At 55.0% G+C, this 25,026-nt stretch overlaps 1 protein-coding gene and 1 long non-coding RNA gene across 2 annotated transcripts; both read right to left on the minus strand.

The window, feature by feature from the left end:
• Positions 1 to 690: 690 nt before the first annotated feature.
• On the minus strand, positions 691 to 4,348 carry LOC130679974 (uncharacterized). The gene is made up of 3 exons (XR_008992957.1): positions 3,295 to 4,348; positions 2,744 to 2,999; positions 691 to 2,139 (listed from the first exon to the last, which is right to left on the minus strand). It is a non-coding gene; the product is annotated as an uncharacterized LOC130679974 (long non-coding RNA).
• A 112-nt stretch (positions 4,349 to 4,460) lies between these two features.
• Positions 4,461 to 23,963, minus strand: LOC130679972 (uncharacterized). Its single transcript, XM_057489629.1, has 3 exons — positions 23,861 to 23,963; positions 11,837 to 11,918; positions 4,461 to 6,851 (listed from the first exon to the last, which is right to left on the minus strand). The coding sequence occupies exons 2-3, from the start codon at positions 11,880 to 11,882 to the stop codon at positions 6,277 to 6,279; spliced, it is 621 nt and encodes a 206-aa protein (XP_057345612.1). The 5' UTR covers positions 11,883 to 11,918; positions 23,861 to 23,963; the 3' UTR covers positions 4,461 to 6,276.
• Between the last annotated feature and the right edge of the window lie 1,063 nt (positions 23,964 to 25,026).

The raw sequence follows: 25,026 nt of genomic DNA on the forward strand, positions 1-25,026 counted from the left end.
GTGGAGGCGATCGGAGCGCAGGGCTTAGGGGCACCCTCCGTAAGGCCTGCCTGCGGGGTGGGGGACCCGCCGGCCTGCCCGCGGGTTGGCCCTGCCTCTGGGCGGGGATGCCAGGCTGAAGGCGGGTGTGCCCACCGCCACCCCCAGCCCCCGGACGCGTGTGGGGGTGGGGGACGAGGCCCGGCAGCCGCAGGTGGTCACGGTGGGGCGGGGAAGGGGCTGGGCGAGGGGGGGCACCCGCGGTGAGCGGGCGGGAGGGGCAGGCGGCCGTGGACTGTCTTGTCCCCCCCACCCCACCCCACCCCACCCCACCCCACCCCGCATGCCCCAGGAGCTCTTTTCTCCCACTTTCTCTCTAAATAAAAGCCTCCCTGGCTTTCTTTCCTACCTCGATCAGTGTTTGCGAAGTTCAGTCTTTGACTCTGGGAACAAGAACCCCGGTATCATTTTAGTCTGTTAAAATTCCCCGTTCTGCCCCCTCATTGTTTCTGTGTCCCATCAAGTATTTTACCAGACGTTTCCTGTTTTATATTCCCGTGAATTACTTCCCTTTCCCTTTGAAGTTGCAGACCCTCACCCCTCCTCCGTGGTTCAGGAGGACACACAGACCTCATTCTCCCTGCGTAACTCCAGGGAGGGGAGATCCCAGGGCAAAACACCTTTGAAAGCGAAATCAGGCAAAGGGAGAAATAGTGTTCAAAAGCCGTTTATTGCCCACAAGCAGTCGCCCTGCGTCTCCCTCTCTCTCTCTCTCTCCTGCTGCAGTAGAAGACAGCCAATACTCCCACCAAGCTCTCTGGTCCAGGGAAGCCCTCGCTCGCCCACGTAATCACCCACTGATGGAGACGGACTACTTCTCTCCACCCCTTGGAAACCCCTGTGGATGCGGACATGCACTAAAGCCAGGCCAAGAGAGTTTTGCAAATATTGCAATTTTACCCACACCCTGTCTGTGGAACAGATGTCTATGGCTTCCCTGTATGTACTTAACTAAATTTTGTTACTTTTTCTCCTGTTAATCTGTTTCACGTCAATCTGTTTCTTACTCCAGCTAAGGGAACCTCAGGGAGAGAAGAAATTCTTGCTGCCACCACCGGTCAAGTAGCTACGTTGACCAAGGGCTGACCCAGGACCTCCATCTTTTTGTTGAAAGGAGCAGGATCGTGTGGAGAAAATGGAAATTATAGCCAGGCTTCTTGCCTGGGTGTCACACACTGTAGACCTGAGGGGCCTGTCAGCACATCTATGGGATGTTTACAGAGAGGCTGGTCAGTCTTGGGAGTGTTCGGCAGAAAAATAGATATGAGCGGGATGAGAGAGAATTAAGGCCAGTAAAGTTCACTAAAAAAGGGACTCAAAAGGCATTCTGTCCCAGGGGACTGAGGAGGAGCAGAAAAGAAAAACAAAACGCTAGTGAATTGGCGCAGGAATGTCTGCTTGGGCCCCTGCAAGCTGCTACTTCATGTGTCTGCACCCCAGCCTCTCTCCTACCATTTCCCCTTGAAAAGCCCTGACCGCTTGCGTGTCAGGAGGAAGGTGGTTCCCTAAGGCAGGAGCCTGCCACTCCCTCATTTGCTAGCAAGTCAATAAACTCTCCTTTCCTTTCCTCAAAACCTTGTCATTGTGTTTTGTGATTTGACCTCAGGGACGAGGACCGGGTCTTGGTATCAGGAGCAGCACCCCCCCCACCCCGACCAAGTGCCCGCAGTGCCGCTCCTTCAGTGTCAGAGGCCACAGGGCCGAGCTGTCAGGGACGCAGAGCTCCCGGCTTCCTCCTTGCTAGCCACGGGGGACTGTGCCGGCCAGGAGTTCGTGCTGTGTGGCAGGGCAAGTACAAGTCTCTAGAACTCCCTCCGAAGTATATATTGAAAGCAGTACTGCCTTCCAGGAGAGGTTACAGACTGGAGTTCCCACCAAGGCCTTGGAAGACGTGGGGGTGGTGATTTCCACAAACCCTTATTGAAGTCACTCACTCGGCCTACTCAGAAAACGGACGAATCTTGGAGATGACAGTGCATGATGGACACCGTGATCGGAGTGTCTCAGATTGCAGTTACTGCTGCACATGGGGCTTCATCACTTGGTCCCCAAGCACCCAGTGTGTAAGTATTGCTCAGGAAAATGCTCTTTGTTCTCTTCCTGTGAGTAAAGACCAGCAGGGCAGTTAGCTTTCAGCCGGCAAGGAGAGAAAACTATCTCAGAGGCATATCAAATCTCCAGACTTAGGTTGTCCCTTAGTGACAAGGAACCTTCCTGTCCTTTTCCTTCCAGAAGCCGTCACACTGGCCCATCCCACTGATGGCACTACGCCCACTGGACCCAGTGATCAGGAAGTACAACTTGTCTAAGCACACTGATAGAGCAGTCACGTGTCAGAAGGTGGGAAATAAATCCAACAAAAATTCAGGGGCCTTTCGTCTTCGACAAGTTTCTAGAAGTCTATCGTGTGGGTATGCCTAGCTCTCCTAAGGTGATGAATGAGGTGCTGTACCTGGACCCTCCTCCACCCCCCGCACACAAACGGCACAGCAGCCTGGTAGACCACCTCGGATTTCAGAGGCAGCACAGACCTCATTTCCAGTGTGCTACTCTGACCCATTTACTGATTGGTCTGAAAAGCACCTAGTCTGAGAGCAGCCTGGACCTTTGGAAGGTGGATGCCAGTAGATGGCAACACCTGGATCCCCTCTCATTGCTGCCCCTTCCAGGTGCACACCTGAAAACGGCCTACCGGGGGACTGACCTGCCCAAGATCACAAGGCCCGGACCCCGGCCTGACTTGCGTGCTGTTCCACGCTCCGTGCCAAGCCTGGTTGGCACTCCTCCATCTCTGAGTCTGTGCATCAGACACACGTGACACCAGTCCCCAGGAGCTGGAGGGGTCATCCATGTATCCCTGGGGATGTCCCTAGGGAGGAACGTCTGGCATGACACTGCCTGTGCAGGTTGGGGCGTTGGGCTGCTCCTGGGAGGTACCGCGGCCGCAGCGGGACACGGAACTGGTAAGAAAAAGAGGCCTGAGCTCAGCTCTTGTCTCCTCAGAGCTGGGACCCTGGTGACACTGCCAAAGAGCGAGGGGAGGGCTCTGCTGGAGACTGTGTAGTCGTGCAGGGCAAAGGCCAGGAGGGTGGGCGGTCAGCAGCCCAGAGGGGCATGTGGGCGTGTCTGAATGCACGGAGGGGCCCAGGAAATGGACCCTTGAAGAAGTGATGTCACTGAAGACACGCCCAGTAGAACCTGAATTGTGACCCGGACGGAACCCAGACCCTGGCCGCAGACCCCGGTCCTGCTCACTTGACCGGAGGCGCTCGACAGAGCAACATGCGGTCTTGTTGTGCGGAGCCTTCTGAAGGCGTGGGAGTCCGGGAAGCCGAGACGGAGAGTCCTGCTGCTCGCTGTGGGCGCGGGCTCAGTGACCTCCTCCACCGCCTCTGTCCGTGTCTCCCGAGGAGCCCCGAGGTAACACAGGGCAGCCCAGAGCGGGCCACTCCAGGGCCAGGCCACAGTGTGACCCATCCCAGGCTGATCTTCCCACGGCCCTTCCTGTGTGTGTGCGGTGGGCGTGGGGCATGGGTGGGACTGGAGGCTGGGGAGGAGGGGGGCCGTTCCTGGGTGGCAGCACGTTGGGAGGTGGTGGCCCCCTAGCGGGGCAGTCAGTGCCACAGCTCTGGTCGCAGCATTCAGGACGTGGAGGTGAGTGTTGGGACCAGGCACTTCCACCCGCATGTTAGTCCTGAGCCCGGGGGTGTCCTCTCCTTCCCCCAGGGACTGGATGTCTAGGCAGATGGCCCTGTGCGCCTGACCTCGGGGGCGGGCTTTGCGGCCCACACTGCCCCCTGCGGGGAGGTCCACGCAGCCCCGGGTGCCTCCTCCGCAGCTACCAGGCGCCGGCTTTGCAGAGCTCCACCCTGGGGAGCGACGAGGAGCTGGTGGATGGACTCACCTACCCCATCTCCCTGGGCCTGGGGCAGGCTGGCTACACCCAGGACCCCGTTCCAAACCTGGCAACCTGCCAGGGCCCTCCCAGGGCTGCCCCACGAGCGTGGCCGACCGGCCCACTCCAGAGGGCCTGGAACCTCGTCCCCGGGGGCACCCCGTGCCTCTCCTTGCTCACATCCCGGGGGGCTGGGGGCTCTCGGGTGAGCTGCGAACCTCCCTCGTCCTGGTGGTACCTGGGTTTCCCACTGACTATACCCCTGCTGCCCCCCTCAGCCTGAACATGAGCCAACTGTCCACGGGACTGAGGTCCCCAGGCGCAGGGCTCCCCGGAAACGCGTGAGGAGGAAGGGGAGAAAGCGCTCGGCACGAGTGCAACCAGCTCCACACACCAGCCGGAGCGCACCTGAGCTCAAACTCCCTCCCGAGGAAGCCGAGCAGCTGACCAAGGGACGGCGGCTCCCCTGGTGAGTACCCACCCCCCTCCTCGGCACAGTCGTGCCTCTGCCCACGGCCTGCTGTGTGTCTTGAGCGTCCCCACATGTGTCTGAGCCGTGGTGTGTTCCTCTGACAGGTAGGGTGGCTGGTGATCAGCCTGTTAGGGTGTCCATGGGGAACACGGGAAGAGCCTTAGAGGGGCTCCCCAGGCACTGGGTGCTGCAGAAAGGACTGCCGCCCAAGCTGGGCCACTTCGGGGCTATTACTTCTCTGCACCTCATGAAAAGCCTTTGGCTTCACCCATCAGTGGCCTCAGTTTGGAAAAGCACAAGGAAAGCAGCCTTGGGAGCAGAGGCTCCCGATTCCCTGTGGCTGGGCCCGGTCCTCGTCCTCACTGAGTTCACATGAGGGGCCGCTGGGGGCAGCAGAGGGGTACCTGGACAGGTTCTGGGGGGACTTCCTTCAGCAACAATAGGTGTGCAGCACCCACTTGGTGCAGGTCCTCTGGGCACACTTAGCATAACTGCGTGAAGGAAGCAGACACAATACTGGGACCCCGTCCCGGGGGGAGTCGGTCGGGCAGTCACTTCAGGCGTCATCCGCAGGTCATGGCCGGGGAGCGTCATGGGCGATGCCCTCACCGCCTCCTCATGTGATGGGGAGCATGACGAGGGCCCACAGGAGGAACTGAAAACGTGAGTTTTCTACTGGGACCAGAGGGGGCACTGCCCGTGTGCACAGAATGGACGGAGGAGGCGTTTGGGGCTTGGGGCAGGGGGCGCCCAGCAGAGCCCAGCAGGTCACCCCTCTTTGGATTCCGAAGGGCGGGCTGACAACTGGGGACTTCCTACTCGGGAGGATGGGAGAGGATGGGGTCCCAGGACAGACACGCAGGGTCAGGAAGGAGGTGGGGACAGGTGCCTGGACAGGCAGGGGAGGGCAGAGCGGCTGGAAAGACCAGGCTTCTCAGTCTGCCACCCCCGGCCTTCCCGCAGCCCCAGGATGGGATGGGATGGGTGCCTTGCCTGGGAGCCCGAGAGTGCGCCCAGCGTCTTCCACTGCAGCCAGCCTGCATGCACCCTGCAGGGCCAAGTCCTCCACTACTTGGGCCAGAAGGAGCACCTGGGGCCCACGGTGGCCAAGATCAAAGGTGAGGGGCTGCAGCCAGGGGACCGTCTAGGGTGGGCTTCCCTTCCAGGCAGTGAGGCGTGGGGAATCAGGCCCGGGGTGACCCTTCCTCTGTGTCCTGCTCCAGCACCACGGCAGATGCAGCTGGGTCCAGAGACATGGAGAAGGCTGTCTTCGAGGCTAGAGCCCATCCCGGAGCTCCCTGAGACCCCTGAGCTGGAGCAACAGCCGGTGTCACCTGCTTCAGACCCTGCGGAGCCGGAGGATGTCCCAGCAGTGGCCTCAGCCCCGGCGCCAGGCCCCAAGCTGGAGCCCCATGAGCCCTCAGGCGTGGGGCCCGGAGACCCTGCCGGAATGGCACCGGGCCTGCCAGAGCCAGAGGCGGGACTGGACCCCACCAGACCCTGTGCCATGAGCCCCTGGGACATCCCAGGAGTGGTCTCATGCCCCGAGCTGGAGCCCCTTGAGCCCTCGGGCCCGGGGCGCGTACCACCTACCGGAATGGCACCAAGCACGGCAGAGCCAGAGGCAGGGCCAGCGCCCACCAGCCCCTGTGCCGCGAGCACCCCCTGTGCCGTGAGGGAGGAGCCGCTCACCATCCTGCAGTTCCCCCCCCCCCTGGTGGCCGAGCAGCTGACCCTTATCTGTGCGGTGAGCGGAGCGGGCTCCCGGGGTCGGGGCTGGGCCTTCCCTGTGTCACGGGCTGCCCCAGACCTGCCCTCCCCTGACGTGGGCTCCTGTGATGTGGGCCCACGTCCCAGCTTCCCCACGGACTCACCCTGTGCCCTGAGAGACCCTCCCCACGCCCAAGACTGCACTGACCACAGGGGGACAGTAGGGCTGGCCCTTAGGGGTCCTTGCCGACCAACGAGGAGGAGTGGAGGGAAGGTGGGCAGGGCCTGCCCGGGCTTGGAGGGGCGGGACAAGGGAGGGGTGCTCAGGGAGGTGCTGCCAGGGCCTTAGGTCCTCGGGCCATCGGCCTGGCAGGCCTCCACAGCCTCCGCACTTCAGAGGCCCCTGCCATGGACCTGACGGCGTGGGAGACACAGACACCAACAAAGTCCCTGGGTGGAGTTGTTTTCGGGGAAACTGCACCTGAGTCGGTACCGGGATCCAAGGGGTGGCAGAATGGGAGGCAGATGCCCCAGGATGGCCGGGTGAGCTGCCTTGTGCTGCAGGGAGGAGGTGAGCGAGGGTGCCTGCGAGCAGAGCCCCTCCGCTCCCCACCACTGTGCGGCGCTGTGCATCCGGTCCTGGGCGCCTCAGTGGACGGGCTCCAAAGCCCGGACGGCCACAAGGCTCACAGCACACCTCCAGCTGCCTGGGCTCCAACTCCAACCGGTGGCTTCCTGGAAAAGGGGCACCAGGAGCACAGCTGGATGACACCCCATGTCACCCCCAGGAGCTGTTCACCAAGGTCAGCCGTTATGAATGCGAGGCCTACATTGCATACAAGCCACAGATGGGAAGAAGGTACCAGCCAGAGAAGGCAAGCATTGAGCACGTGGCCCCCAACATCCATAAGGTCATGAAGCAGTTTGAAGCCACGGTTAGGTTGGTCACCACCTCCTGCCTCGGGACCCCGAGCATGACGGCCCGGCACAGGGCCCGCGTGGTGGAGTTCTGGATCCGGGTGGCCGAGGTGAGTCATGGGACGGCCCCCAGGGTCCATCCTGGCGTCTTGGGACCTGCTCCCCCCCTTTGCCAACTCTCATGATGAATGCCTGCGGTCTGCCCCGCACGGTCCCTGGGCCCTCCTGCCAGGGGCGTGCTGACCTGGACTCGCAGGCCCCAGGGGGGGACAGCCATCCCTGCCCCTTCCTTGGGTTGAGCTACAGTCCTCCACCCAGGAGGGCTGCTCACCAGCTACCAGGTGTGCTGGGCTTAAGGACAGGAGTTCATGGGGGGACAGAGCAGAGAAGCAGGCCACGCTCTCAGCTCTGTCTTCCCTCCCAGGACTGTGAGACCTTCCTGAATTTTGCATCCCTCCACGCGATTCTCTTGGCCTTGCAGTTCCCTCCCGTAGGTCGTCTGAAAAGAACCTGGGGACATGTTTCCTGGTGGGTAGTCCTGTCCCCGGGACCAGGGCACCTGAGGGGACAGGGATACCCCGAGGTCTGGCAGTGTCCCCTCAGATGGCTGGGACTTTCTGGGAGGTGGCAGAGCCTAGGGACAGGGATGGCGGGCTCTTGGAGCCCCCTGTGGGTCAGGCCAGCGATACCCCTGGAGGAATCAGTTTCCCGCAATGTCAGGTGTGGGTTGAAGCCAACTGGAGATCTCGAGCATGCGTTCTGCAGCAGGAGGTCTCTGCCCCAAGGACAGCGACCTGGCCCAAAGCAGATTCGCCCCGGGGAGAACTGGGAATGGAGGCCCCGGGTGGAAACACGCAGCCCCATCCCCAGGCCACGGAGTGCCCAGGGCCCAGGGCTGTGGTGGATAGCCTCCTGCAGGCTAGTTGATATCTGGGGTCTCCAGGAGAACTGGTCTGCCCCCAGACTCCCCACCTGCTGGCCACATGTCCCCTCCTCCTCTCCCCGCCCCTTAGGAAAAGCTCCAGGATGTTTAAAAAACTTAAAAAGATGGACAAGAAGGCTGACCGGCAGTGGTTCCACGAGGTAAATGGAGGCTAGACGTCTCGAAGGGAGGGGTCCTTGGGGCAAGTCCTCTGCCGAGCTGCGGCCCAGCCTTGGGGCAGACTTGAGGTGTGCGGGGTGAGAGGGGGGAGCTGATGGGGGAAGTAGGGTCCCCCAGGCCCCCAACGGCCTCGTCTGTCTCCCTCCCTGGCCCCACTTGACTGGGGGCCTGGCAACCAGTGAGGACCCAGAGGTCAGGCCCCCGGTCAGGGCTGGGGCTGGCGTGGGGTCGGGAGCAGGGGTGGGGCCCGTGGCTGAGCAAGGTCGGCCTCTCCCTGGGTCCCCTCAGACCGTTACCCTGGGGTGCGGGCCTGCCAGGTGAGCAGGGTCCAGGGAGCACAAGACGGGCTTCAGCTTTCTGCCCATCCCACCTTGTCGTGTGAGGGGAGCGGTGGTGATAGCCAGGTGACAGTGGGTGCTCAGGGCACCCTGGGAGGCAGGGACTTCCCCTGACACTCTGCAGGTGAGGAAGCCTCTCGGGGCGGCTGGCCGCGGCCCAAGGACACAAGAGAGGATGAGTGTGTGCCGGAGCTGGGGTCGCTCTAGGCTGAGAGCCTGCTGGAGGTGGGGACAGCATAGGTGCCAGGGGACTCGCGCAAGGCATCCATCAACCAAGGTCTGGTTGTGGGAGGCCGCGTGGGAGGGGAGCACGAGCACCTGAGTGTCCCGGACCTTGCAGGAGGCGAAGTACCTGTTGACGCGATGGCAGGGAGACCAGAGGACACCCGACTACCAGGAGAATCAGGTGAGAGTGGTGTGGCCTGGTGCCACGAGCCCTGAGCTGCCAGCACTGGGGTGACCAGGAGGGCGATAGCAGCTGGGTACGGGGAGAAGTTGGAGGACAGGTGCAGGGACCACAGGTCCTGGGATTGGCCAAAAGCCAGCCCTGGGAGGGACCGGGAGAGGAGCGCAGGGTGAAGGGAGAAGGGGAGGGAGGCAGCACAGGGTGGTCCAAGGGAGCTGGGGGCTGCGGGTGTGGGGTTCAGGAGGAGCTCTGTGGGCGCCCCTGAGGTAGGCGGGGACTCATCACCTCCCCACCCCCGTGGCACAGGGCATGGTCCCCTTCCTGGGATATATTCTCGATGACGTGCCCATGGACCAACTCCCGGAACATAACGATGAAGTAAGTGAGCCCAGCGGGGCACAGGGGGGCAGGATGGTGAGCTTTGGGGAGGAGAGAGCCCCAGTGAGCCCGCACCTCTCAGCATCTGGCCACCACTACTTCTGAGAGTCTCCCCTCCACCCCAGGAGCTGGACCCATAGGAGAAGACCCACTTAAGCCCCGGTCCTGGCCCCAGGGAAGGCGGGGCTGAGGGCGAGAGGGGCAGCATCTGGGCAGGACTGGCCTCCCCCTCAGGCCCTGCCCAGGGGGAGGCATATTGCTCCTTCAGGGCAGGAAGCACATCAGGGGGCTGGCAGTGCCTTCCCGCCTGAGGCCCCGTCTCCCTGTCTGCCATCACAGAGAGCTGCGTGGGAAGCTTGGCCTCAGCTGCCCAGTCCCCTCCCCGCCTCTCGGTAGCCCCGATCCCGGGCCAGGTCCGGGTGCTGTTTCTGGGCAGGCCTGCCCCTTGGAGGGCCCTGGAGGTCCTCCACCTTGAGAAAGGGTGGGGATGTTCCGGCCTCATTCTGGGCTCAGGGGGCTGTTTCCCATGCACTTTGGCTGCCTTGCTGCCTTCCAGGGTGATGGTATAAAATAAGAGTTGAGTGCCCAGCCATGAAAGGTGAGGGACGGAGTCAAGAACCCCTGGGCAGGACCTTGTCCACCCCGTACCCTGGGTCTAACGTGTCTTGAGAGATTTAAGCCACACAGAGCTGAGGACACTGAAGGCTTTGTCAGGTGGGGGGTGGGGGTGGCATCAAGGCCGCCTTCCTGGAGCAGGAGCTGGAGACCCAACAGTGGGAACAGGCAGGGCTGGATGGCACTGGAGGGAAGGCGGGTTCCCGTGTGAGCAAAGATCCGGGACCATCCCAGTGCCCCCGCTCCTCACCCCCCTCCTCGTCTGCATCCTGTCCTTCCTCTGCCCCAGGTCATTTCCATCCTAGACGAGATCTGGATTCAAAGGCGCGTGGCCAGGCAGTACGACCTGGAGCCCGATGAGCGCTTCCAGTCCTTTCTCCAGGCCGTAGAGCCCCTGGATGAGGAGCAGAGGTGAGGTCGGCAGGAGGCAGGCGTGGGCTGCAGCTGCCCGCAGGCTCTGGGAGAAGGGACCCTGACGTGTGGCTCCAGGGGCTCACAGGTGTCCCTCTGTCCTGCAGCTACAGCCTGTCCTGCCAGCTGGAGCCAGAGGGCCAGAGGGCCGGCAGAAAGGGACTGTTGCAGTTCTTCAGGCGCCACAAGATTTAAACTTCCTGGCCAGGGCCAGGTGAGTCTCCGGGCGGGGGCGACCGGCAGGGGGTGGGCTGCTCCACAGCCTCAGGGAAGCTACGGGCCACGTTGGGTGTGGGGGCGTCCTAAAGACGGGTGGGGCTGGGGTCCCAGCTCCACGGCCGACCAGTCCTGTCAGACTGACGGGTGGTTCCCCTCCCCCTCTGGGACCCAGCCTCCTCCTCTGTGAGTAGGTGACGCCCAGGAGCCTTCCCGAGACAGGGACCCCCCGGACGCTGGTGATTGACAGGACCCTCCGTGCAGGGCCAGGGGCCCAGAGGGCAGTGGGGACAGGGTGGAAGCAGGATTACGGGGGGATCCCGGGATAACCTGCCTCTTCTGTTCACCTGTGTGGCCCTGCAGCTGCTGTCATCGGGCCCGCGGCCCTGCTGGTGTCCTGGCTGCATGTGGACGAGAGCTTCCCCTTCGGGCAGGCGGCACCTGGCACTCCCAGACCCGAGTCTGCTTCCTGCTCCTCTTCCTCCCCCTGCTCATCCTCCCCCTCTGCTGGGGCAGGTGCTCTGGCACCTCCTCGGTCGGCAGACCCAGGCAGCTCCCCGGGCTGCCGCTGCATCCTCAAGGACCCGTACGTAGCTGCAGCCAATCCGGCCTCCTTCGTGCTGTGTCGTCCCCTCTGCTCGTGGCCCGCTGGACAGAGGCGAGCTGCCCCACCACGCCGAGGGTGTCACCATTTGTGCACGTGGCCTCACGTGTTGTCAACACCACCCGCTGCCTGGGTGCCATCAGCCACCGAGTTGCAGCCACACGGTTCCAGGAAAAGGTGGGGCCGTCCTCACCAGGCCTGGACATTCCCGGGATGGACACGGACACGGCGCAGTGCTGCGTGGAACCACCGCCCCCTGGGTGCCCAGAGGAGGCATCTGAGGATGCAGGGGTGGCCGGCCGCCGCAGGTTCCCAGGGCATGCTCCCAGGGGTGCCCCCTGTGCAACTTCCACCCCTCATCCCTGAGGAGTAGCCTCCCTAGGGATTAAAGACGGCGGGGTGAGAGGTGAGACAGAGACCTCCTCCCAAAACCACATATAATATGAAAATGTAATTCATACAACTCAGCCTGAAAGAATAACAGGAAAGAAGGCTGCGCAGACTGCACACACCTAGAGAAAAGAGCAGACCTCACGGAACAGGGTAAGGTACCAAAGCTGTGACCCGGCGGGACTCGAGCCCTTCCCCCACCCCAGCGCATCGGCGGGAGGAAGAGACACAGACCAGGGACGGAGTGGACGCCTGGCACTGCTGAACACCCAGCCCTGGAGATCTGTTCGGAGCACAAACCTACATTGCATGGTGCTCTGGTGATTAGTGGGGCTGGAATACCTGGAGAGATGGAGATTCCCGCTGCTTGTGGAGAACAGGCATTCATATCCGGCTGCTCTGGGCGGGCAGTCTCAAAACCTTCCTAAAACCAAGAGGGCTGCTAAAGGGGCGAGGATTGCACAGAGCTTACTGCTCAGGAGAAAGGACAGGTAGACAGAATTGGGCGGGTGCACTCTGCCCAGCAGGTTGGGAACTTAAAACCATCTTCAGGCGCTACATCCCCCTGGCTGGCTACGCAGCTGCACGGACCCCCACGCTGATATGCAGCCTGCTGTGTCTTCCTCCTGGCTAGCCTGCACCTGGCTCGCAAACCGGCTGCCCCTGCCCTGGCATCAGGCCAGCCAGAGGGACGTCCCACACAAAGCACAGAGGCTTACACCTGTGTGTTCCGCCACTGGTTCTGGCAGTGGAGACAGGCATAGCAGCCGGGAAACAGGAAACAGCTCTTTCCTCCCCCAAGGCACCAGCACCACTCCCCTGCGACCCCCGCCACGTACAAGTATGAAACGTCAAAAGAACCTCGTTCAAAGCAAACTCTCAACACCAGACAAAGGATCGAGTGAGACTGAATTAATAAATCTTCCTGAAAGAGATTTCAAAATAAAAATCATAAACATGTTCATGGAGGTACAGAAGAATGTTCAAGAACTCAGCAACGAATTTAGGACACAGACCCAATCGTTGAAGAGCACAATAGAGGGTATTAAAAGCCTGTTAGATACGGTGGAGAAGATGATAAAGAGAAATCAGGGAAGAGGAATACAAAGAAGCTGAGGAACAGAGAGAAAAAAGGATCTCTAGGAATGAAAGAATACTGCGAGAAATGTGTGACCCATCCAAACGGAGCAATATTCGTATTATAGGGGTAGCAGAAGAAGAAGAAGAGAGAAAAATGGGAGGAAAGTGTCTTTCAGGAGGTCATTGCTGAAAACTTCCCCAATCTCGGGAAGGACATAGTCTCTGAGGCCATGGTAGTGCTCAGATCGCCCAACACAAGGGACCCAAGGAGGATAACACCAAGACATATAATAATTAAAATGGCAAACATCAAGGATAACGACAGACTATTAAAAGCAGCCAGAGAGAGAAATTAGATCACATACAAAGGAAGACCCATCAGGCTATCATCAGACTTCTCAGCAGAAACCTCACAGGCCAGAAGGGTGTGGCATGGTATATTTAACGCAATGAAGCAGAAGGGCCTCGAACCAAGAATACTTTATCCGGCAAGATTATCATGTAAACTTGAAGGAGGGATTAAACAATTTTCGGATAAGCAAAAGCTGAGAGAATTTAGCTCCCACAAACCATCCCTACAGTGTATTTTCGAGGGACTGCTGTAGGTGGAAGTGTTCCCAGGGTTAAATAACTGTCACCAGAGGTAATCAAAATGGATAGACAGAGAGTCCAGAATATGATCCCTAACATATAAAGAATGGAGAAGGAAAGAGGGGGAGGGGGAAAAAAGCCTTTAGATTGTGTTTGTGATAGCATACTAAGTGAGTTAAGTTAGGCTCTTAGGAAGGAAGTTACCCTTGAACCTTTGGTAACCACAAACCTAAAGCCTGCAATGGTAATAAGGACATACCTACGGATAACCACCCTAAATGTAAATGGTCTGAATGCACCAATCAAAAGACACAGAGTCACTGAATGGATAAAAAAACAAGACCCAACTATATGCTGCCTACAAGAGACTCACTTCAAACCCAAAGACATACAAAGACTAAAAGTGAAGGGATGGAAAAAGATATTTCAAGCAACTAACAGGGAGAAAAAAGCAGGGGTTGCAGTACTTTTATCAGACAAAACAGACTTCAAAACAAAGTCACAAGAGACAAAGAAGGACATTACATGATGATAAAGGGGTCAATCCAACAAGAGGATATAACCATTATAAATATCTATGCACCCAACACAGTATCACTTACATATGTGAAACAAATACTAACAGGATTCAAAGGGGAACTAGAATGCAATGCATTCATTATAGGACACTTCAACACTCCACTCACTCCAAAGGACAGATCAACCAGACAGAACATAAGGAGACAGAGCCATTGAACAACACATCAGAACAGATGGACCTACTGGACGTCTACAGAAGTCTCCACCCAGAAGCAACAGGATACACATTCTTCTCAAGTGCACATGGAACATTCTCAAGAAGAGATCATATACTAGGCCACAAAAAGAGCCCCAGTAAATTCAAAAAGATTGAAATTGTCCGAACCAGCTTCTCACACAACAAGGGTATGAAACTAGAAATAAATTACGCAAAGAAAATGAAAAAGCCTACAAACACATGGAGACTTAACAACATGCTTCTAAACAACCAACGGATCAATGACCAAATAAAAACAGAGATCAAGCAATATATGGAGACAAACGACAACAATAATTCAACAACACAAAACCTGTGGGACACAGACAAGGCGGTGTAAGAGGGAAGTACATGGCAATACAGGCCTACCTCGGGAAAAAAGAACAATCCAATATGAACAGTCGAAACTCACAATTAACCAAACTAGAAAAAGAACAACAAATGAGGCCCAAAGTCAGTAGAAGGAGGGACATAATAAAGATTAGAGCAGAAATAAATAAAATTGAGAAGAATAAAACAATAGGAAGAATCAATGAAAGCAGGAGCTGGTTCTTGGAGAACAGAAACAAAATAGATAAACCCCTAGCCAGACTTATCAAGAAAAAAAGAGTCGACATGATGCATAAACAGAATCAAAAATGAGAAAGGAAGAATTACTACGGACACCATAGAGATACAGAGAAGTATTAGAGAATACTATGAAAAATTATATGCTAACAAACCGGATAACCTAGGAGAAATGGACAACTTTCTACAAAAATACAACCTTCCAAGGCTGACCCAGAAAGAAACAGAAGATCTGAACAGACCAATTACTAGCAACAAAATTGAATTTGTAATAATAAAAGTACCTAAGAACAAAACCCCTGGAATAGAGGGCTTCACCACTGAATTTTATCAAACATTTAGTGAAGACCTAATGACTATCCTCCTTAAAGTTTTCCAAAATGTAGAAAAGGAAGGAATACTTCCAAACTCATTCTATGAGGCCAGCATCATCCTCATACCAAAGACCAGGCAAGCACACCACAAATATAGAAAATTACAGACCAACATCCCTGATGAACATAGATGCAAAAATACTCAACGAAATATTAGCAAACCGAATTCAAAAATACATCAAAAAGATCATCCATCATGATCAAGTAGGATTTATTGCGGAGAAGCAAGGATTGGTACAATATTAGAAAATCCATCATCATCATCCAGATCAACAGAAAGAAGGACAAAAACCAGATGAGCATCTCCATGGATGCCAAAAAAGCATTCGACAAAATTCAACATCTATTCATGATAAAAACTCTCAACAAAATGGGCACAGAGGGCAAGCGCCTCAACATAATAAAGGCCATAGATGACAGGCCCACAGCCAACATCATAGTGACAGCGAGAAGCTGAAAGCCTTTCCCTCTGAGATCCGAAACAAGACAGGGATGCCCACGCTCCCCACTTTTCATCAACATAGTACTGCAGGTCCTTGCCGCAGCAATCCGAAAGCGCAAAGAAATAAAAGGCATCCAGATCGGTAAGGGAGTCAAACTGTCCCTGTCTGCAGATTACATGATATTGTACATAAAAAACCCTAAAGAATGCACTCCAACACTACGAGAACTAATACCTGAATTCAGCAAAGTTGCAGGATACAAAACTTGGCAGCACGGGCGGAGGGCTGCTCTGGGCCCAGGCACGGGGCTCTGGGGACTGCCCGTCATCGGACCCCACAGAGAAGCCATGTGGCCGAGGCTGCCAGCAGCATCGATGCCCGCAGCTGCGGCTCCAGGGGCCGGGACGTCAGGAGCCTGTCCCATCCTCCGCTGCAGCGGGCAGATCCTCTGGGTGCCAAGTGTACGGACACAGCCCCGGCCCCTCCCTTCAGGGGAGGCCTGCTGGCCAGAGGGGCAGCTGGCCACCGGAGGAGGGGAGGCCCTGGCCCTTGCTGCCCCCCACTGTTTTTTCAGAAAATATGTTTTACCTTAATAATAAAAAAAAAAAGAAATAGCCTCCCTGAGGGCAGTGTGATGTGGATGTTGTCCCTGGGGGTCACCCCTGTGCAGGTGGGATGCACTCAGGGAGAGGACTGCCCCCACACTGCTCTTTCTTCTCAAAGCTCTGCCCCACAGGCAGACATCGTGTGCCCCCCGACCCACCCCGGCCCTCAAACTCTCTGACCCAGGGTGGTCCCGACCTGTGTATGCCAGGTTGCCCTCCATCCTCCGTCCTCGCCCATAAGGTGCTCAGGAAGAGCGGGGTGCTCTAAGCCCCAGGCGGGCACACCTTGGCAGCACTGGGGAGGGCTGCTCAAAAAGAACCTGGGCCTTTCTGCCTGTCACCTATAGATTATGATCAGACATGAAAATCTACTGATTAGAAGCCCCGGGGTGTCTCCTCACGGCTGGGACACCAATGCACATGTACTCCAAGTAGATCCCAGGGCTGCACGCCACCAGTCTAGCACTGTCCCATTTGATGAGACACAGCTGCCCCACACATTTCAGAAATTCCGTTGCAAAAAATGTGGAACTTGGTCTCTCAAAGCACCTCCAAGAGGTGCATGCCTTCCATTGGGGGGCTTTCTCTGAGCCCAATTTCTCCACACTTCACACCTCACAGCACCCCTCAAAGCTCCCAGGACCCCAGTCCTTCCCCATGGTGCCCCTCAGCCGCCCACCCCCAGGCCAGGCTGGTGTGAGGCCCCTGGTGTCCCGCTCCTGGGTCCTGGCTGAGTGGCCTGAAATCTGTGACAAAAGGCTGGGGAGGCTGAGCGGAGGCACTTGGCTCTGATTCTCCCCACACTGCTCCCCCAGGGCTCTGAGGACGTGTTCACCCTCCCAGGAGGGGAGGCCTGGCCTGGAGGGGAGTTCCAGGATCAGCACAAACACCCCCTTTGGGGGCTCCAGGCTGGAGACAGTCTCCAGGCCTTACGCTGCAGGTGGAGCCCCAGACTGGGGACTGGGGAAGCGGACGTGGGCCCACCTGACAGCCTCAGGTGACCACGTGACAGGAGGTAAAATCGGGACACCCAGGCCACCCTCCTTTCCTTTCCCTGGCCCTGCCCACAGCACCCTCAGAGCCATCTGCCTGCACGGTGGTCCCAGGGATGACCTCAGGCTCCCCGGCCACATAGGGAGGTAGGTTTGGGCAGGAGGAGGGCACACGGGCCCCTGGCAGGGCAGGGGCCCAGGTCAGACCTGTCATCCTGCACGGCCCACCAGCCTCAACCTGACACAGGAGAGCTCTGGGCCCAGAAACAAAGCAGCAGCCCTGGGCCTGCTGGGTGGTCACTGGGCCAGCGGTCCGTCCTGCCCCGGGTCTGTGCAGGGGCCCCAAGCGCGCTACGGCCTAGACCGCTGGTGCTGGGACACCAGGCTCACACGGCGGCGTGGCCACCCTGACTGTGGGCTGCAGCGCACCCTCTCCACCCGGCGTGTGCTGGGGAGGTGGCAGGGCCCTCCGGCCGCTGGTGCGCTCCTCTGCACCCAGGCACTGGCTCTGGGGGCTCCCCGTCTTCGGGCTCTTCAGAGAAGCTGATGCTGGTGTTCTTGTTCGCAGGCTCAGAGAATGAACTTTGCAAACACTCAAGGTAGGAGAGCATGTGCGAGGCTTTTATTTAGACATAAAGCAGAGGACAGAGCTCCTGGCTTGCCCCTGCCCGGAGGGGACAAGACAGCCCCGGGGTGATGCACTGTCTAGGGGATTTAGAGGCAGGTGAGGGACAAAGGGCCAGGGATGCACACCTGCTAAACGGTCCCCAAATGCTTACCTTCGAAGAGACACTAAGTTTCTTACCAGTCTTCCAGATTATTTTGCTTACTTGCCAGTATTACTTGCCTACGTTGCACATCATTTGATTAGGGCTAGAGGAAGAAAAGCAGCATCTGGGTAGTTGAAGAAAATAAGCCGGGCCTTTGAGCAGGCGACGGTACATTTTACAATAGCCTCATTTAATGGACACAGTGAAGACATGGGCTATGCTGCGGTCTTTTCTTATGTGGGGGATATTCAAACATTTCAGGACAAGTCACTCCTGGCTTTTTAGTTATAATTAATCTCACACAAGAACGCTTATATTACTTTAGAGAATGAATGTGACTGACTTTGCTTAATTGTTTAATATGGAGTTTCAGTAGGGGTTTTATTCCGGAGGCCCTCACCCTGCTCTGCCTGCACCCTCGGTCCCTGCCTCACCAGCACTGAGGCTCCGTGGCTTCCCTCCCCAGCTGCCATTCCCTCCTAGTTCCCCCTCCAGGCTTCCCTTCCACACTCCCCAAGCTCTCTGTTCCCATGCTCGCACCCCTCTCCCCTCCACCGCCCTCCCAGCCTTCTCCTTCCCCCACCCCTCCCCTGGGCTGGGACGCCTGTTAGGAGGGCTTTGTGCATTTTTCTCGGTTCTTGTCCCCGCCGCGGCAAAGAACTGAAACGCAGAGACACAGTAGTGAAGTCGAGTTAAAGTTTTATTTACGGAGAGAAAGTGCACACTCAGAGAGAGGGGAGTGTGGGCAACCTCAGAGAGAAAGGCGCATTGAAAGGTTTTTTTGAAAGGCGCATGAAGGATTTTTCAGGAATGTGACAAAGGGCTAGGGGTGTGGACCTGTGAAGTGGTCTCAAGATGAGACATGACGTTTCTTATCAGTCCTCCCGGTAATTCTGCAAAATTAGCTTAACACAAGAAATGCACTGCTCGGATTCCCTCCAGAATAGCAGCTTCCTGGTTTGGGAGCATATCAATTAAGACTGCCTTCCCTGCCTCCAAGGTGGGCTGAGTTATTGTATATTCGCTGAAGAGTATGTTATGTGTGGATAAAATGAAAATTCCTGGGGCCAGGATTCTCACCTGGGCCTAGTCGGCTAGCTCACTACACATGTGGGCAATAGGTTGCTACTGACTCTATAGAAAGAGCTCCACCCAGTGCTCTGGGTGACACGGTGACACGGCCGCGAGGCTGCAGGAGAGCAGAGCAGAGGCTGGAGTGGTGGCAGCGCTGAGGTCAGAGGCCTAGAGGATGTCTGCAGGACGGCTGTGCAGGCAGAGAGGCCCAGAGGCAGAGACCGGCTTGCTGCATGCAGACTCGCTCTGATTGGATGGGATGTTAGGGATTGACCTGCCACGGTGGAAATAAAGTTGGGTAAAGCCCTTTCACCCCAAGAACGTTTTACTGTCATTTCTTTGGTCACATTGAATCCATAGCGAAATTGCCCAGGGTTGAAACCCATTGGCAGGACATTAAAAATCTCACTTCTTCACTTCCTGGGTTTTGAAATGCAATCTTAGCTTTAAGACAGAATCTTTCCTGTCTTACTGTGCTGTTATGGCTGGGCTAGCTTGCTAAGTGAACTGTCCAGTCCGCAAATTACTTGATATGGGGATGGAGGAGGAAAAACAGCATATAGGTAAAGGTAAAAAAATAAGCTGGGCCTTTAAGCAGGCTAAGTGAGTCTCACCATGACATGATTTACTAAACACAATAAAGACAAGGGTATGCCGAGAGACGTTCCTTTGTCTGGGGAACACTCAAGCATTCCAGGCCAGTTACTCCTGGCTTCTGGAACTTTAACTGATCTCACTGGAGAATGCCTATATTCTTAGTTTGCTATTTTTACCCTAGAGAAGGGACAAGCAGAAGGTGCCAAAGAGCCCCGTGCACCTTATTAAGAAGTGCAGACTCTATTTCATACGCAATATGATTCTGAGCAGCGAAATATGATCACTTTCTTATAGGTAGGTCATCTAGCAGTAGTGAGGGGAAAGAATTTAAGTGGGAGGCACTGAAGGATTGGGGGTCAAGTAGGAGGCCACTGCGCAGCTTAGGGGAGAGACGGTGAGGGCTTGGAAACCCACTGTGGTGGTGACAACCGAGAGGAGACACAGACGTGAGAAAGAGCAAAGTCACTGGAACCGGGCCTGACTCGCTATGCGCGGGATGGAAGGCGAAGCCGTCTCCCGGGTTTCTTCCTGGGATGGCGGGGGACAGGTTCCGATACTGGTAAGAAAGTTGTGGGCAGAGGAAGATAATGGACTAAGTTTGGAAGACTTTAGGTTTGGGATACTTGTGAGTAACCTAGGAAGAATTAATATTGTCAAAATGGTAATCCTACCTAAGGCAATCTACAGATTCAAATGCAAACCCTATCAAAATACCAACAGCACTCTTCAACGAACCGGAACCAAGCGTTCTAACCTTCATAGGGAACCACAAAAGACCCCGAATAGCCAAAGCAATCCTGAGAAGGAACAATAAAGCCGGGGGGATGTCACTTCCAAACTTCAAATCTTAGTAGATCTGCATAAGAAGTCAAGATCTACTACAAAGACACAGTAATCAAGACAATTTGGTACTGGCACAAGAACAGACCCACAGACCAGTGGAACACAATAGAGATTCCAGACATTAACCCAAACATATACGGTCAATTAATAGACGATAAAGGAGCCGTGGATTCATCATGGGGAAATGACAGCCTCTTCAACAGCTGGCGTTGGCAAAACTGGACAGCTACATGCAAGAGAATGAAACTGGACCATTGTCTAACCCCACACACAAGAGGAAAGTCAAAATGGGTCAAAGACCTGAATGTAAGTCATGAAACCATAAAACTCTTAGAAAAAACATAGGAAAAAAAATCTCCTGGACACAAACAGGAGCAACTTCTTCATGAACATATCTCCCCAGGCAAGGGAAACAAAAGCAAAAATGAACAAGTGGGACTATATCAAGCTGAAAAGCTTCTGTACAGCAAAGGACACCATCAACAGAACAAAAAGACATCCTACAGTATGGGAGAATATGTTCATAAATGACATGTCCGATAAAGGGTTGACATCCAAAATATATAAAGACCTCACGAACCTCAACAGACAAAAAGCAAATAATCCATTTAGAAAACGGGCACAGGATTAGAACAGACACTTCTCCAAAGAAGAAATTCAGATGGCCTACAGGCACATGAAAAGCTGCTCCGCATCGCTAATCATCAGATGAATGCAAATTAAAAACTGACAAACAACAAATGTTGGCGAGGATGTGGAGAAAGGGGAACCGTCTTACTTAGACTGCTGGTGGGAATGTAAATTAGTTCAACCATTGTGGAAAGCAGCATGGAGGTTCCTCAAAAATCTCTAAATAGAAATACCATTGACCCCGGAATTCCACTCCTAGGAATTTACCCTAAGAATGCAGCAGCCCACTTTGAAAAAGACATATGCACCCCTGTTTATCGCAGCACAATTTACAATAGCCAAGAAATGGAAGCAACCTAAGTGTCCCTCAGTAGATGAATGGATAAAAAGAAAGATGTGGTACATATACACAATGGAATATTATACAGCCAGAAGAAGAAGAAAATCAGGCTACCATTTGCAACAACATAGATGGAGTTAGAGGGTATTATGCTCAGTGAAATAAGCCAGGCAGAGAAAGACAAGTATCAAATGATTTCACTCATCTGTGGAGTATAACAACAAAGAAAAAAAACCTGAAGGAACAAAACAGCAGCAGACTCGCAGAACCCAAGAATGGACTAACAGTTACCAAAGGGAAAGGGACTGGGGAGGATGGGTGGGAAGGGAGGGATCAGTGGAAAAAAAGGGGCATTACTATTAGCAGACATAATACAGGGGGGCCACGTGGAGGGCTGTACAACACAGAGAAGACAAGTAGTGATTCTATAGCACCTTACTATGCTGAAGGACACTGATTGTAATCGGGTATGTGGGGGGGACTTGATGATGGGGGGAGTCTAGTAAACATAATGTTGCTCATGTAACCGTAGCTTGATACCAAAAAATAATCATAATAACAACTTAATAAAAAATTGAAAAAAAAGATTATCATTTAAATTTGAAGGAGGGATTAAACAATCTCCAGATAAGCAAAAGCTGAGAGAATTTAGCTCCCACCAGCCGTCTCTACAGTGTATTTTCGAGGGACTGCTATAGGTGGAAGTGTTCCTAACATTAAATAGCTGTCACCAGAAGTAACAAAAGGGGATAGACAAAGAGTACAGAATATGACACCTAATATATAAAGAATGAGGAGGGAAAATTTTAAAAACAGCCTCCTTTAGATTGTTTGTAATAGCATACTTAACTGAGTTAAGTTAGATTCTTAGATAGTAAGGAAGGTGAGGCACCCTTGAACCTTTGGTCACCACGAACCTAAAGCCTGCAGTGGCAATAAAGACATACCTATTGATAATCACCCTAAGTGTAAATGGTCTGAACGCACCAATCAAAAGACACAGAGTCACTGAATGGATAAAACAACAAGACCCATCTATACGCTGCCTACAAGAGACGACTCACTGCAAACCCAAGGACATACAAAGACTAAAAGTCAAGGGATGTTAAAAGATATTTCATGCAACTAATAGGGAGGAAGAAGCAGGTGTTGCAGTACTTGTATTAGACAAAATAGACTTTAAAACAAAGAAAGTCACAAGAGACAAAGACAGACACCACATAATGATAAAGGGGTCAATCCAACAAGAGGATATAAGCATTATAAATATCTATGCACCCAACACAGGAGCACCTACATATGTGAAACAAATGTGAACAGAATTAAAAGGGGAAACAGAATCAATGCATTCATTTTAGGAGACTTCAACACTCCACTCACTCCAAAGAACAGATCAACCAGACAGAAAATAAGTAAGGAGACAGAGGCACTGAACAACACATTGGAACAGATGGACCTGACAGACATCTACAGAACTCTCCACTCAAAAGCAGCAGGATACACATTCTTCTCAAGTGCACATGGAACATTTTCAAGAACAGATCATATACTAGGCCACAAAAAGAGCCTCAGTAAATTCAAAAGGACTGAAATTGTACGAACCAGCTTCTCAGACCACAAGGGTATGAAACTAGAAGTAAATTACACACAGATGACGAAAACGCCTACAATCACATGGAGGCTTAACAACATGCTCCTAAATAACCACTGGCTCAATGACCAAATAAAAACAGAGATCAAGCAATATATGGCGAGAAATGACAACAATAATTCAACAACGCAAAATCTGTGGGATGCAGCAAAGACACCGCCGAGAGGGAAGTACATTGCAACACAGGCCTACCTCAGGAAAGAAGGACAATCCCATATGAACACTCTAAACTCACAATTACCCAAACTAGACAAAGAAGAAAAATTGAGGCCCAAAGTCAGTAGAGGGAGGGACATAATAAAGAGCAGAGCAGAAATAAATAAAATAGAGAGGAATAAAACAATACAGAGAATCAATGAAAGCAGGAGCTGGTTCTTCGAGAAAATAAAATAGTAAACCCCTAGCCAGACTTACCAAGAAAAAAAGAGAGTCAACGCACATGAACAGAATCAGCAAATGAGAAAGGAAAAATCAGTACTGACACCACAGAAATATGAAGAATTATGAGAGAATACTATGAAAAATTATATGGAAAGGAACTGGATAACCTAGAAGAAACGGTCAACTCTCGAGAAAAACGCAACCTCCCACGGCTGAGCCAGGAAGAAACAAAACCTGGACAGACCAGTGACCGGCAGGGACACTGCCCCGGGAATCCCCAACGGCAAGGACGACAGGCACCTCGGGAAAACACTCTTAATTCCGAAGGCGCGGCCCCCGGCGGCCTGTCCCCCGCCGCCCCGCCGCGGGTCCCGCCGGGCCCCTCAGCTCGCCCGGCCCTCGCCCTCGAGGCCGCCGCCGAGAACCTCCACACGCGGCAAGACGCCCTCCGGCCTCCCCGCCTGCGCGGCCCCCGGATTCCCCGTCCCGGGCGGCGGCGGCGCGGCCCCCGGCCGGGCCCAGCGAGGACCCACCACCCGCGCCGCCCGCCGAGCCCTCGCACGGCCGCCCCCTCACCGGCTCGCCCGCGCCCGCAGGCGGAGGCAGAGGTCCCCGCGCCCCGTCAGGCCCCGCCGCGCCCCGCGGCCACGTACCTTCCGGCCCGCAGAGCCGTCGCTGTCGCCTTCACCCCTGAAGCGGGGCCCGCTCGGGACGCTCCGCCGCAGGTCCGCCGGGAGGAAGGCGCAGCCGAGCACAGCGCGGGTCCACCCTCACGTGGTCTCCGCGGGGCCCGCTGCGCGGACGGGACGGCGGCCCGGAGCATGGACGGAGCCGCGGGAGCTGCCTCTGCCTACGGCGCTCGCGAGGCTCCCGACTCTTGAATGTGGCGGCGGCGGCGCCTGCAGCTACTAAGCCGCCGCCGGACTCACTGGTTCTGCGCGCTCGCCCAATGGCTGCCTGCTCCGCGGCGCCGCCTTGCTTATTGGCCACGAGTGCCGTCAGTCGGAGGCGGGCCTGCCCGCGACCTGCGCGCTCATTGGCCGCGAGGGCCGTCAGGCGCGGGCTGTCATTTTCTTCGATATACTTTCTGATTTTTCATGAGATGACCCACGCGTTATTTTTTTTTAATTAATCAATTAACTTATTTAGGTGTCCTTAGTGCACAATCACATGAGCAACAATGTGGTTACTAGATTCCCTCCATTATCGAGTCCCCCCCACACACCCCATTACAGTCACTGACGATCCTCGTAGTGAGACGCTGTAGACTCACTACTTGTCGTCTCCGTGTTGTACCGCCCTCCCCGCGCCCCTCCTGCATTATGTGTGCTGATCCTGATGCCCCTCGCTCCCCTTGTCCCTCCCTCCCTTCCCACCCACCCTCCAGAGTCCCTTTCCCTTTGGTAACTGTCAGTCCAGAACTGTCAGTTCTGTGAGTCTGCGGCTGTTTTGTTCCTTCAGTTTTTGCTTTGTTCTTATGCTCCACACGAGTGAAATCATTTGCTGCTTGTCTTTCTCCGCCTGGCTTATTTCACTGAGCGTAATACCCTCTAGCTCCGTCCATGTTGTAGCAAATGGTAGGATTCGTTTTCTTCCTATGGCTGAATAATATTCCATGGTGTATATGCACCACATCTTCTTTATCCATTCATCTACTGAGGGACACTTAGGTTGCTTCCGTTTCTTGGCTATTGTAAATAACTCACCTCTTATTAAGTTATTTAATTTTCAAGGGATTGGGGATTTTCTACATATCTTTCTATTACTGATTTGTAATTTAATGCACTACGGTCAGAGAACAAACATATTTTGTATGATT

The sequence above is a fragment of the Manis pentadactyla genome, chromosome 12, assembly GCF_030020395.1.
Source record: "Manis pentadactyla isolate mManPen7 chromosome 12, mManPen7.hap1, whole genome shotgun sequence".
NCBI lineage: Eukaryota > Metazoa > Chordata > Mammalia > Pholidota > Manidae > Manis > Manis pentadactyla.

Bases quoted from the DNA above. Each gene is read 5' to 3' on its own strand.
- LOC130679972 (XM_057489629.1), bottom strand. From the start codon at position 11,882: ATGAATGCCTGTTCTCCACAAGCAGCGGGAATCTCCATCTCTCCAG. The intron at 6,852-11,836 runs GTATTCCAGCCC...CCCCTTTTCCAG, and splicing joins GGGAATCTCCATCTCTCCAG to GAAGCCACCGGTTGGAGTTG.